This window comes from Prunus mume, linkage group LG1 (genome assembly GCF_029339155.1).
Source record: "Prunus mume cultivar Tortuosa linkage group LG1, ASM2933915v1, whole genome shotgun sequence".
In the NCBI taxonomy this organism is placed as follows: Eukaryota; Viridiplantae; Streptophyta; class Magnoliopsida; order Rosales; family Rosaceae; genus Prunus; species Prunus mume.
Window position 1 is genome coordinate 19,732,961 of NC_142698.1, and position 13,630 is coordinate 19,746,590.

The window sequence follows — 13,630 nt, forward strand, 5'->3', positions numbered from 1 at the left end:
ATATATAAAAAAAGATTGTTGAAAGAAAGATGCCAAGAGGGGTTGTTGTGGTTGTACGTGGGGTGAGGCAAAATGACGGTAACATCACCAACGTTGTGTTGGCGAATTGTGTGATTGCTTCTTTGGGTGGCCTCATCTTTGGTTATGACTCAGGTTGAGCTCAAGCTCTTACCAACCATGTAATTTCTTTTTTCTTTCTTCTTCTTTTTTCCCCCTCAAACTGGGAGGAGCAAGTTCTTCTCAACGTTTAACAAAAAAAATTCCTGGGTTTTTGTATGCTACATACCAAGATGTTGAATATAATGGTAACCAAAACTTGTGAAATGGTAATTGTATTGCAGGAGGGGTACTTTCAAGGGAACTGTTCCTGAAGAAGTTTCTTCCGTCTGAATTACTGCAACACAACGATGAAAGGGATCATGAAAACATGTACTGCAAATCAGAAGATCGCCAGCCAATGGTAATGTTTACCTCCTCTCTTTACCTTGCAGCATTGGTAGCCTCCTTGGTTGCTTCTACAGTAACCAGGGCCTGTGGTCGAAACACGTCCATGCGCATTGCCAGTTTTATATACTTGATCGGAGCCATCCTAACCGCTGCTGCATTGAACATACCCATGCTGATCGTAGGCCGCATATTGCTCGGTATAGGCATTGGTTTTGCCATTCAGTCTAGCCTAATCTATTTGTCAGAAATGGCACCGGCATATATCAGAGGAGCTCTCAACTTCGGGTTCCAAATGAATGTGACGATTGGGATATTGCTGGGAAATTTTGTCAACTATGGCACTGGCCAAATAAAGGGTGGACGGGGATGGAGACTCTCTTTAGCTCTAGCAGTTATCCCAGCAGTCATGCTTGTTGTTGGGTCTCTCTTCCTACCAGACACTCCCAATTCTATGCTTGACAGAGGCCAACCAGCTGACAAGGTAAAGATGATGTTACAGAACATTCGAGGCACGAAAAATGTGGAGGAGGAGTTCCAAGACCTTGTTTATGCATCCGAGGCTGCAAAAAAAGTAGATTCTCCATGGAAACAGCTCCTGCTGCATCCCAGATATAGGCCTCACCTTGTCATGTGCGTCCTGGTTCCAGTTTTCCAGCAGCTCACTGGCATTAATGCCATCACATTCTACGCACCAGTCATCTACAAGGCATTAGGCTTCGGCCAACAGGCTTTGCTTGTGTCGTCAGCTGTAACCGGCGTTGTCAATGTGGTTGCTACTTGTGTTTCTGTGGCCGGGGTGGACACTTTTGGGAGGAGGCCTCTGTTCCTACAAGGTGGTGTTCAAATGTTTGTATGTCAGGTGGCAGTGGCAACCATGGTAGCGATAAAGTTCGGAGTGTCTGGCCAAGGGAACTTGACGCAAAGCGAGGCTGATTTTCTGCTGATCTTAATTTGCTTCTATGTAGCAGCATTTGCATGGTCTTGGGGGCCATTGGGATGGTTAATACCAAGTGAGGTGTGTCCATTGGAGGTGAGATCAGCAGGGCAAGCCCTGAATGTGTCTATAAACATGTTGTTCACATTTGGGATGGCTCAGTCTTCCCTCGCTCTGTTTTGCCACCTCAAGTTTGGGCTCTTCTTTCTTTTCGCCGGATTTGTGGCGCTCATGACCATCTTCATATACTACTTCCTGCCTGAGACCAAGAACGTTCGGATCGAAGACATGGACAGTGTGTTCAGGGAACACTGGTTCTGGGGGAGGTATATCCCAGATGAGGTTCATGAACTTGACATGCATTATTGAGAATGTCCAATCTCCATCATCCATCACCGTGATTGAGATTGATCAAAATATGCAGGCCGGCCTAACCAAGGGGCTATCAGCTCATCACAAATGTCAATTAACTTGACAAAGTTTTGGGTTGCACTTTAGGTCCAAATTAAGTGTACAAATTTCTAGTTATTTATACATCCAATAACTTGATGATGAGTCTAAATTTGATCATCAAACTGTCCTTCCATCTTACAAATCAAGAAAACTAAGAAAATGGGGATGAAGGAAGAATTTGGAGGTTTCCACTCCAAAACCTCTTCACAACTTTCTAGACTTCTCATCTCATACCATGAAACACCAAAACAAAAAAAGAAAATAGATATCTAATTAAACAAACAAAAGTATTTCTTATCATTGTTTTAAATTTTTATCATACCACGTGGCAGCTTCATACTGGTCAGCCAATTGACCATTTGTGTGACCGCATTTTGGGCCAAATCATCCCACGTCAAATAGGAATAGGAGTTTCACTAAAACACCCAAAGCCTAAAACCCTGAAGCACCTCCTCCTCCTCGTTCCGCATCATCCCCAGTAATGGCAACCTCCAAACTCTCGTCCCACATCCGTCGTCTTCGCCCATCCGCCTTCAACTTCCTCCCCGCTCTTTCTCACGCCCGTCAATTCCATTACCTCACAAACCCTAACCCTAACTCTAACCTTCTCTCACCTCACCCCCGGTGGAACTCCTACGCCTTTCCTCAAACTCTCACTTTCTCTCACTCTCGATTTCTCTCCAGTAGCTCTTCAGATGACTCGGATTTCGTTCAAGTCGGCGTCTCCGGCGCTGACTCAGCGGCTCAGTCGGAGCTTTTGAATTTAGGTGGTTGCGCTGGTGAAGAGTATCTGCTTCCCGTTCGAGCGCTAATTTCGGTGCTTGATGGGTTTCATGATCTCACTCGTTTGCCATGGTGGGTGTTGATTGATTTATGCTTTATTTTGAAACTGCGGCCGAAATGTGGAATTTTTAGTGTGTGTGTATATATATATATTTTAAGTGTTTGGATTTGTATGCTCTTTTTATATTTTGTAATTCATTTTCTGTGATTTTAAATTATTAACAGGTGGATGGTTATTGCGTCCTCTACTTTGGCTATGAGACTTTCATTGCTCCCCTTGCTCATCGTGCAACTGCAAAAATTGAAAAGAATTGGAGAGTTACTTCCCAAATGTGAGTTTTAGACTTCCAATTCAATTCGCTTGTTTGATTGCTCTACTTTGTTATTCCCTCCAGACCAATTTCACTTTTACCCGTACGAACTGTTCTTTTGCATTGCTTTTATCCGACCAGAGTGTGTGCATTAGCATTTAGTTTGTCCTGAGCGTTCTGTATTTTGTTTGGCACAAAAATAATATAACTACTAACTAGCAACTGTTATTTTTACTTTTGTATTTTCACTTTACGAATAGATTTTGAAGCAACTATTTGTACTTTATTGTTGTTCTTTTTCCTACAATTAAGTCCTTTCTTTCTTAAATTTTTTTTCCTTTTAACGTAGCCATATATTTATTTGTTTATTTTTATATTTATTAAATTTTGTTTGACTCGTATGAATTTCTCATAGTGCCTCCTCCACTGCCACCACCTTTCTCAGGAAAGAGTTCTCTTGATCAGATTTCTCTATTTCGGAAGGAAAGAAGTGCAATCGGATGTCCCTCATTGTTATGGTTCCTTGCATCCTTCTCTGTCCAGGTAATTTTCTTATATGATGTTTGGGTTTAAGGGAAAGAGAGAACCTTTCTATTGCTGGATGATTGATGTGAACCTTTATTTTTTTTTATTTTTTTCATTAAGCAGCCCTGATTTTAATCTTGTTTTAAATACATAGGATGGTTCAATAATAATTGATTAGAAATCCTTTAAATCTGTCATGTATATCTTGCACGTATCTTCATTTTATTTTGCTGACTATAATGTTTACTTGTATATTGGACTCCTCATACATGTGAAATAAATGAGCTATAAGACGATAAAGGACACAGTTGAGTGATGAATTTTCAAGGTTGGCGAGAGTTAACAACCTTGATGACTAATATAGTCAGTTTGAAGGCTTTGGTCAAACTACGAGTGCTAAGAGTTTCTCAAGAAAAGTGTGGGTTATGGTTGTGAGAAAAAGATGTCTTGGTCTTTTCACTAAAACAAAGATATTGTGTTTTTGCTAAATATATGTATTGTTAGATAATTTTTTCTTCTTCAATAATTAACAATGTTATAATTTTTTCTTCTTCAATAATTAACAATGTTTCCCTGTCTTATAATTCATCTGCAGGTTCCATGCTTTCTTCTGTGGTTGAATAGCATTCGGAGAATGTCACTGGGTAATCATCCTGGGTTTGATTGCGTAAGAACGTATACAGTTTTCTTTTGGTCAGTTTTATGTGATGCTTATCTATTCTATGGTATGCGGAAACCGAAATGTATAGTGCTTCAGAGAATTGACCATAGTGCAGTTCTAAATCTTTGGTAGCATTTATGCAACTTTTCTTTTAGCCTTAAAAGCAGATGAATATGGAATTCTTTTATTTCATTTCAGGGTGGCACTTTGTGGTTCAACAATTTGACTGAATTGCCTCATGGTGTTTATGGCGCCATCTTTCCTTTCCTGATTGCTGGTTTGCACTATGCAAATGTTCAGGTACTTAATCATGTACTTGGTCTCTATTGATTTCAGATTCAAGTCATTTATCTTTTTATCTATTTTACCTTGTATCAACCTTCTGTGGAGTTATATTATATGGTCAAATGTGTGAGAAGAATTTTCAAACTGTAGAGATGATGGTCCCATTGCCCCATGTGTGGGTGCTTTAATGTGATATTTTTACTGTACTGTGGTTTGCAGAACTCAAAGGCAATCTAAGTGAAATTAAAAATTTAAAGATCGTTGAAAATCAATCTAATTTAAGGCTGGATCAATTTTGAGTTTTCTTCTTGTTACAGTATAGCATAAGAGGAGTTCGTAGTGTTTAAGGAATGGGACAAATCTGCTATGGTGTTCTTGCAACTGGTTAGATACCTTTGTTTGTTTTGTATGTTAATTTAAGTGTAGCTGATGTTTATCTTTTCTACTCATCAGATTTCTTTTAAGACATCTGCACTCGTGAAAGGCAATGACCTATTGAGCAATCTAGCAAAAGTGAGTAGATATACTATTCATACCAGTGAGAATGCTTTCTTACTAAATTCCCCTCCCCTTCTTGTTAGTTATGATTGTAGTAATATTTTTAACCAGTTAAAGGTTTATTTATTTTCACATAATTGATTAGGGTTCTCTATCTTATTGCAGTACTACAAGTTTTATTTGGATATTATGACATTGCCTATTATTGTAATTGGCTTCTGCATTCCTCAGGTAATTTTACTTTTATCTTTACAAGTTTGTGAAATTAGGCTGTGGTATATTGGACCACATGATTGTTCTCTATGGCCTAGGAAATTTCGACATATACATCTACATTATTTTGCAGGGAAGCCTAGTGTATTGGGTTACAAATAGCTCATTAAGTGTCATTCAGGTGAGTAAACTATACTTACTTTTTAACTTCCCTTCTAAAGAGAGGATAAATCTGTTACTGTGCCATCTAGATTTCTTTTTGTGTCTTAATACTTGCAATATTTTTTATGCTGCAATATTTGTTTATGTTTTTAAGAGGTGGGATTTCTTTTTGTGTCTTTATACATTGTAACAAAGTATCATAAAACTAGTTTTTCCTTCTAATCTCCCTATATTTTCAGCAATTGGTTCTCAGAGATCCTGCTGTGCGTGCAAAGTTGGGGTTGCCAGACAAGGATGCTCCTACAGACACTGCAATATCCGAGAAGCCTGGTACTCCTGAAATATCACCCTTGGCTTCTCCTACAAGATGGAAGAAAATAACTTTACAGAACCTGTCCCCTAAAGAGCTGCTTAATGTGAGTGTTCATGAACTAGAACCTTGTGCATTATGTTTATACCAGTTGTCATTCTAGGTTTTCTTACAACATCCTGCCTGGGATTCTTGAGACAGCTTTCGGTCCAAGTCTTATCAGAAGGCGATAAAGAAAAGGCACTTCCTTTGCTGAAGTAATTTTCTCTGTTTGAATTGCAGTACATATTTTATCATATCAATTGTTTTTTATGCACTAAATAAATAATTTTTATTTGGTTTTAAAACAGACTTGCCCTTGAGAAGGATCCTGAATATGCAAGAGCATTGATTGTAATGGGTCAGACTCTATTGCAGAAAAGTTTGCACGCAGAGGCTACCGAGTACTTTCAGCGTGCCATCACCAAGGTAGGAATACATGTTTACTTTATATGGTTTTTACCTTTCTGTTTTCATATCAGCAAGTATGATTGGGTTTATATATTGGGCGTGACGTTTGCCTAAGCACTGCACTTTGTGATTGTAAGGTTTCAGAATATAGTCTGCCTTCCTCACAAAAAGTCAAGGGATATGATACTTCAGTGGCATACTATGTGACTACGCTACTGTTATGACATTTTTCCGTTTTGCAACCACTGTTTCTAGATTGGAATCTTTTGCTTATTCATTCATTAATCACTCTCTTAATTTCTCATCAGCTCTACAGTGCTGGCCAGCCGACAGAAGTGGAGGACATTGATCTTCTAATTCTTGCATCTCAGTGGGCCGGTGTTGCCTACATACGGCAGGTGAGGCTCAGTATGCTTTACTGATGGCATTTCTGCATACAAATGTGTCTAGAAGGAAACTTTTGAGACTGCTCTGTTTCATTTATGGTTTGAATATATTTTCTTTAAGGAAATGCCGACACAGATGGTTAGCATTGCCAAATCTTTACTCATCTTCCATTCTTCTATGTTTAGGTTTTTAGACTGTTATTTATGACTGAGCCATGGTATGCCTTGGAACTGTACTTGGTTTTCAGCAGGTCAAAAGCCATAATTTTAATTTACTTTTCACCCGTGTTTGAGCAGGGAAAAAGTGCGGAAGGGATTGTACACCTTGAAAGAGTTGCACAATTGGAAGAGCCAGATGAACCAAGCAGCAAAACCCATTATTTTGAAGGGTTATTATTGCTTTCAAGGTAATTTCTCATAGTTTTTTTTAATGTTGCAATGAGTTGATTAGAGTAGTATTTGTGAAGAAATCTTCCACATATGTATTTAAATTTTAAAGCACTTGTGTGGCTGGGCATGGCTTTTCAGTGCTTTATCCAATGTGGGTCGCAAGGCTGAAGCTTTAAAGTATCTGCGCTTGGCTGCTGCTTATAACCCTGATTACAACGAATACTTGGAGCAATATGAAAATGAAAACGAGGATGAGAGTTTTGTCGGTGATCTCGTTGGCAGTAGGCGAAGGGATTATTGATTCTGCATAATTCACTGCAAGATTTATTTATATTGGTTTGCTTTTCACTCAAATGTATATTGTTGTGCTCATTTTTGTTATAGATACTAATCATTGATTTGTATTTTCAGTGTCCAGGATCAAAATAATTGACACAAATTAGGAAAAATAATTTTTGAAGGAGTTGTCGGGGTAGAACATTGGATCCATATATAATCTTCTGTACTGAGTGGTTGCTCTTAATTAATCTTCAAAAGTGTGTATAAATTTAGTGGATTCTGATACAAGACAAGCAGCTTGGCGCCCGAAGTAAGCTTCAACTTTGGTTGATGACATCGAACTTCTTTGTTCTTAGGCAGCCGATGGTCATCTTAGTTGTCAATTTCCACCAACCAGAAATTGAATGAGTTGGCTCTTGTTTCTTGCTTTTTCGTCTCTCTACTCACAACCTCGAGTCTTTTATCCAAATCGCTCGCCATAGAGGCCCACAGGCATAGCAAGTGTTTTTCTTTTGTTGGACTTGGAGCCCATGGCCTATGTTGTAGAGATTATTCTTCATAATGGAAGATTAATATACCCCATGGTAGTTAATCTTACTTAACCAGACATTTGTCTTCATTCATCCCTACATATATGTAAATCCAACATTCCAATTTTTCCAAAACCAAAATGATAAGGGCTTTAATTCTTGAGAGCACAAGAGTTGTAATTCTTAATTTTTCCGAGGAAATGACAATCTCTAAAAATTAGCTAGCTGTTCATGTTTTAATCATAATTAACAAGCATGATTTTATTTATTTATAAAAATTAATTGTAAGTAATATGTACGCGTGACACGTTTTGAATCTTCTCCATCCATACCTAGTCTTTGTAAAACGGTAGAAGGGACGAAATGATAATAGGAATGAGAAATCCCGATCGATTGCTGCTGGAGATCATTCAGGATTTAGCATCCTTTATTTTAATATTATATTTGGATCCCCCGCAAGGCTGCAACCTCCCCACGTGCCCTCCATTTGTCCTCTTGTTTATTTGACAACCCAAAACCGAGTTATATTAATTTTCTTTCTTTTATTTGGAACCGTGTACTAATTTGAAATATAAAGATAGAAAAACACACCAAGGTGTTTCAGTCTCTTCCTTTTCTGGTCAACACTGAACAGAGTGCTTCAGAACCACAAACTCCACGTCCGAAAGTCTCTGCAGCATCTCACGCGTTGGGGGTAAAGTTCTAGGACAAGCTGCTTCTGATGTGACTCTCAATCTTAATAAACAAAAACATTTCTGCCTCTAAAACATTCTTTTCTTTCCAAGTTACAACACCACCACCACCGGATCAGCAGGAAAAGCACAAGAAAACTCAGGAAATCTTGTCAAAGTAACGCATCAAACATCGCACACATCACAGCACAACCCAACATCCTCTCCACCAATATTGCTCTCTCTCTCTCTCTCTCTCTCTGTCCGGCTCACAACTTGTAGACCACAGGTTGACTGAAAAAGCACCCACCACAACACAAGGATCCGAAGATTCCAAACCATCTTCCGAACAATGGACATCGCTCAACTCTCAAGCTCAACCAGTCCAAACTCTCATTGATTTTTGTGAGTACCCTTTTCCCGTGATTTTGGCAAATTGGCAAAAGACAAAATCCTCAATTTTCACAACACCAATTTCGTCCACAAATTAATATAAAACGTCACAACATGTCCAAAATCCTGACTCGCCCACTTACCCTATAAAACACTATTGTCCAAGATTTCGGTTTTTCTTCCTTGTTCCTACGCAAAACCCACAATCTATTTTCTCTTAATTTCATCAAAATTAAAGAAAGTAAATTTTTTGTTTTTGTTTCTGTTTTTCACTCGAAGAGACAGAGAAAATCTAGCACAAGAAGAAAGAAGAATGTCATGTCCATCATCAAACAGCATCAGGTACAATGGGAGCCACTGCACATGCGCAGTTGGGTATTTGCTAAATCGGACCACCGACACCTGCGTCCTCTTTACAGCGGATTCCACCATATCCACCGACTCCGGCATCAGCACCGACGTCCTCAGCTTCTTCCCGGAGACCATCTTCTCCTTTGACTCCATTAAGAAGTTCACGCAATCCCAAGCCGTCTTCTTGGAAGCCACGCTTGTGTTTCTGCTGTCTTGGCTTTTCTTTTGCTTCTTTCTAAGGTTTATGAAACTTGGCAACGATGGCAGGAGCATTTGGTTCAGGCTTAGATGGTGGATTAGCAGATTGGATGTTTGCTTTTCCACTAGGCATTGGCTGGTTAGTTTGTTTGTCAATTTTATTTCCTGCCCACTTTGTTGTTAGATTGTATGTGCTACTAGATTTCGTGAATTATTTCTTAGCTTATTTGCATTACTTTTCATCATCATTTATATTAGTGTCATTGAATCTTAATGCAATTATGTGAACTATCCTCAAGTGGCCACCTGTCAATAATTTATTCTAATTATGGGGTTGTTCGTTCTTGTGAGTTTGGGGCAATATATATATATATATATATATATATATATATATTCTATTGAATGCTCAAAATGTCCTAGGAACCTAGTAATCATGGAATAGGAAAATTATGATTAATTCACCAGACGAAATATGTACTGAAAATGTTGCTGCTTGGAACTTAAAAGGCAGTATAAGATTTTTGGTAGGAGGTTTTGCTTCCGCTCTGTGAATCTTAACTTGCCAATTGTAGTGGTGCTATCTTTGATATACTCTCTTTTGTAATTTTTTTAGTAGATAACTGATTGTTAAGAATCTTTTCTTTGGCTACTTATTGAAGCCACTTTGCTACTACATTCATTAGATTATCCTTTTGGCAGCTTTCTTATCCATCCTGATATCAAATTATGACAATGGATTTTAACTAGCTTCGTTTGTGGCATAGGATGATCAAAAGGTAGTTAAGAAACGGAAGACGGAACTTGGAGGAACCTTCTCAATAGCAAGTTGGATTCTCTTCATTGGTTTGTTTGCTGCGTGAGTATTGAACCGTCATTTTTTCATGCTGATTTTATTAGCTGCGCTGGTCTTTTTCTGGTTTCTATTAGTCATATTAGCTTATATTTACTTGGCTTTTCAGTATTTTTACAGGTTGCTCTACCAAATCATAACAAAGAGAACTATTGAGGTACATAATGTCCGAGCAACAAATGCACCCGACTTGGCCTCCTTCAACAATGATTTGGAATTTAACGTAACCACTATTTCTAGTATGAGCTGTTCAAACTTACGTGATCTTGCCACTTTAGTTACTGGAAATCCTGGCTCTATTGACTTCAGAGTGGCTCCTCTGTCAACATTTGGGAACTACTCATGTCAAAATACGAGTAGAGGACCAATGATAACTCTGAGGTGCAACAATTGTCAACCAATTCAAGACAGTTTGTACATCTCGTGGCAATTCATTGATCTTCCTAATAATCCTGCTGCTGCTGTTGGATTTCAGTTCAATCTGAGTACAAGGAGTCATGCTAATAAAAATCATGTTAGTTTTGTTAGTGGAACCCTAAAGAATGGAAGCACTTTTGATGATAGACCAGTTACATTCAGAGGGAATATGACAAACATTTTAAAATTCAGTTTATTCCCACGGATATACCGTAATCTGCATGGTCTAAAGCACATCCAACCTCTGTTTCATGACTTTGTTCCTGGTTCATTTTTCCGTGACACAAGTCAGCTCCAAACATCCCTTGAAAGTTCTAACGACGGAATACTCAACACTACATTGTATGTCAACTTTCTCTCTGCCTACATTGTGGAGATAGATAACCGGAACATTATGGGTCCTGGTAAGTATATGTTGTGCCCTAAGTATATGAGATCGATCCTTCCACTTAAGTTCTATGTGTATCTTAAGTAAATAAGATCAAATCTATTGCACCGGATCACTCAACTGAGTTAGACTGAACTGACCAGAGTCCAAACCCACACAACCATTTCTACCCTAATATGATTCCAAACCACCATCTCAGTTGAAGTATTTCACTTTTCCAATTAAGTTCTATTGATATACATATATACATATATACATATATACATATATACATATATATATATATATATATATATATATATCGTTGTTTACCTTAACATGTAGTGAGCTTCCTTGCGGATCTTGGTGGCCTGTATTGCATCTGTATTGGCATTTTTTTCTACCTTCTGGTGCAAGTACGATACTCAATCCTTAAAGTTTTGTTCTTTCTTCATCACTGTTTTCATGTCTCTAATTTCTGTTTTTCTCTTTTGTAGTGTGAGTTTAGGATTAAAAAACTCCGCAATGAAGATAGTGTATTGCGCAAGATCAGAAATCGGCGAAAAGCTCAAGAACACTGGGATAAAGTAATTTCTTTCGTATTTTTCATTTCATTTTACTTCATATTGGTCTGGCTTCATACAATAAAACTCAGTGGTACATTTGCTTTGAACTAGTTGAGGAAATATGTGATGTACACATGGGGCTGCAAGGCATTGAATGAGAGCGAAAAAAAGGGATCTGGTTGCATTGGTTTCAATATACAATCAGTTCATCGAAATGGATCATCACACAAGCAAAGGCAACAAGAAATGGATACTTTTAGTTTCAATAGGAAGCTCAGCTTACCTAACAAGAAGGTAATATTTCATGCTTCTGTCTCTGTTAGATCCCTGAAAACCTGTTTGAAGATTCTGATTCATAATGTTTCAGTACTTGGTTCTCCAAAAATTTAACTTGTAATTTTCAATTTATGTTAATCATGCAGACTGCAGTTCAAGAGTGCTCCCACACTGTTGGTGGGGTGAGATCATTTACACCTGGAACTTCACTGAACCCTGTAGAAAGTTCATCACATTCGGCAGTTGAACCTGTGAGTCATTCTTCTTGTTTCTTTCTCAAAAAACATGGGGATAACAGGTCTAGTTTGTCTTTAATGACAACCCTTCCACCTTGTTATTGGTTTCCCTAACCACTTACACTGAATTTGGTCCAATAAATCAGCTAATTTCAATCGTTGATTGTCACAGATTATCTGCCAGTCAAATCACTATTTGAGAATTCCAACTCATCCATGCATTTTTTTTCTTCGTAGTTTTAAAAATTGTGTAGGCTATTTATATTACATGGCTTCACACCAAAATTAGTGTCAATCACGATTTGATTGTCCTTTCAAGAATAAGTGATGAAAGAACTCAGGATTATGTGACTTGTCTAATCCATCTGGGTATGACATATGCTTCTGTCTTTTTTGATTGATAAATATTTAAACAGGACATGTTAACTTTTGTATCTCTTTCATCCTTATGTCCTCCAGCCTCTGCAAATTGAATTGCTTGGCTCTACAAAGGATGGAAAACACAAATGTGTTTGTTTGTGCAAAGAAGATTCCTCCCTGCCTAAAGCTTTAACTCTGACAAATGACGATATTATTCCTCCACCAGCTTCACTAGGTAAGAACTAAACTCATAAAGTTTAGGGCCGCCATATTCTTTTCTTTCCATCAAGTTCCCTTTTTTTTCTTCTTATTTCTCAAGTGAAATAGAAGTGGGTGAATGTGCTTTTGCTTTCTACGTTTTTGTATCTTCCGTGAAATGATTGAAATGTGAATGTCTTTGTAGTAAATTTGTAGATCTAATTAACGTGATTATGGATTAAGTTACAACCTTATGTACATTATATAATCGGTGGATGGTTTATAGTTTATTAAGCATTAACTGATTAAATGGTGAAATCAGAAGGGAAGGGCTTATGAGTACAAGTTCAGGTGTTATATAATCGGTCAGGTGTTATGAGCACAAGTTCTGCAAATTGTGTTGTTATGAAGATCTCATTTTTCTTCTCTCTCAAAATGATACTAATTAATTGAAGCCTGATTTGATTCAACTTAGGCCAGCACAAAACTTTTCGTGGATTTATGTTTACTAGATAGATGTTTGGATACTGTGTAGCAGTCTTCATGCATGAAAGACAGCATGGTGGTATATTCCCTCGTCAAGTCTTCTGTTGACAGTTTCGGCATTATAGGAGACTTGATATGATGACAAGCAGTCACCGAATTTCAATTTAAAACCATGATAGCTGGTATTATATGTTTTCTTAACTTATGTTCACTGGGACTTGCATGAAACTATATCGACTAGAAACAGATATGAAGTGGACTTAATGATATCCTTGTGTAGTAGTTCAGAATCTTGGGTTGGTGATTTTGTTTATGGATTTCGCCACTTCTTTTTCAGCTTTTCTTATATTACTGTCCTACTTCACTGCAGAATTGAAGGATGCTTCTGAAATGGATATGTCTGATGTTCAGAAGAATCTTAGAAGCTTGTACGAGTACAATGTTATGCTTAGGCAAAAGTTAATAGCTACTCAGTCTTTGTTCCATTCTTTGCCTACAAATTCCGCATCCACAGTAACAGAAGGCGAAACGTAGTATTGAATAGCATATGAACCACACCTTACCACATATCCCATTTATAGTTCAAATAGTTCACATTGAAACTTGGTTGTCGTCTTAATTTGCAGGCATGTTAATGCAAAGTG

At 37.9% G+C, this 13,630-nt stretch overlaps 3 protein-coding genes across 5 annotated transcripts; all 3 read left to right on the forward strand.

The window, feature by feature from the left end:
- Positions 1-1,930, forward strand: LOC103318766 (sugar transport protein 10-like). 2 transcript variants are annotated; one of them, XM_008220201.3, is made up of 2 exons: positions 1-153; positions 342-1,930. In XM_008220201.3, the coding sequence occupies exons 1-2, from the start codon at positions 30-32 to the stop codon at positions 1,748-1,750; spliced, it is 1,533 nt and encodes a 510-aa protein (XP_008218423.2). In that variant the 5' UTR covers positions 1-29; the 3' UTR covers positions 1,751-1,930. The 2 variants fall into 2 exon arrangements, with proteins under 2 accessions (XP_008218423.2, XP_088901227.1); XM_089045101.1 differs by having other exon boundaries at positions 47-179.
- Positions 1,931-2,251: 321 nt separating this feature from the next.
- On the forward strand, positions 2,252-7,372 carry LOC103318767 (ALBINO3-like protein 2, chloroplastic). The gene is made up of 15 exons (XM_016796679.2): positions 2,252-2,689; positions 2,843-2,949; positions 3,344-3,471; positions 4,049-4,120; positions 4,313-4,414; positions 4,853-4,912; positions 5,063-5,128; positions 5,244-5,291; positions 5,512-5,688; positions 5,784-5,839; positions 5,933-6,050; positions 6,341-6,430; positions 6,716-6,825; positions 6,947-7,144; positions 7,220-7,372. The coding sequence occupies exons 1-14, from the start codon at positions 2,316-2,318 to the stop codon at positions 7,107-7,109; spliced, it is 1,671 nt and encodes a 556-aa protein (XP_016652165.2). The 5' UTR covers positions 2,252-2,315; the 3' UTR covers positions 7,110-7,144; positions 7,220-7,372.
- An 869-nt stretch (positions 7,373-8,241) lies between these two features.
- LOC103318768 (uncharacterized) lies at positions 8,242-13,622 on the forward strand. 2 transcript variants are annotated; one of them, XM_008220204.2, is made up of 10 exons: positions 8,242-8,693; positions 8,961-9,369; positions 9,995-10,086; positions 10,201-10,901; positions 11,210-11,280; positions 11,362-11,451; positions 11,542-11,724; positions 11,853-11,957; positions 12,402-12,537; positions 13,357-13,622. In XM_008220204.2, the coding sequence occupies exons 2-10, from the start codon at positions 8,995-8,997 to the stop codon at positions 13,518-13,520; spliced, it is 1,917 nt and encodes a 638-aa protein (XP_008218426.2). In that variant the 5' UTR covers positions 8,242-8,693; positions 8,961-8,994; the 3' UTR covers positions 13,521-13,622. The 2 variants fall into 2 exon arrangements, with proteins under 2 accessions (XP_008218426.2, XP_008218427.2); XM_008220205.2 differs by having other exon boundaries at positions 8,967-9,369.
- The last annotated feature ends 8 nt before the right edge of the window (positions 13,623-13,630 follow it).

Coding starts and splice junctions, on each gene's coding strand:
- LOC103318768 (XM_008220204.2), top strand. CDS start 8,995: ATGTCATGTCCATCATCAAACAGCATCAGGTACAATGGGAGCCACTGC. Junction 10,902..11,209: donor CCGGAACATTATGGGTCCTG/GTAAGTATATGT, acceptor CTTAACATGTAG/TGAGCTTCCTTGCGGATCTT. Junction 12,538..13,356: donor TCCTCCACCAGCTTCACTAG/GTAAGAACTAAA, acceptor ACTTCACTGCAG/AATTGAAGGATGCTTCTGAA.
- LOC103318766 (XM_008220201.3), top strand. CDS start 30: ATGCCAAGAGGGGTTGTTGTGGTTGTACGTGGGGTGAGGCAAAATGAC. Junction 154..341: donor CATCTTTGGTTATGACTCAG/GTTGAGCTCAAG, acceptor ATTGTATTGCAG/GAGGGGTACTTTCAAGGGAA.
- LOC103318767 (XM_016796679.2), top strand. CDS start 2,316: ATGGCAACCTCCAAACTCTCGTCCCACATCCGTCGTCTTCGCCCATCC. Junction 4,121..4,312: donor ATCATCCTGGGTTTGATTGC/GTAAGAACGTAT, acceptor ATTTCATTTCAG/GGTGGCACTTTGTGGTTCAA. Junction 6,826..6,946: donor GGGTTATTATTGCTTTCAAG/GTAATTTCTCAT, acceptor ATGGCTTTTCAG/TGCTTTATCCAATGTGGGTC.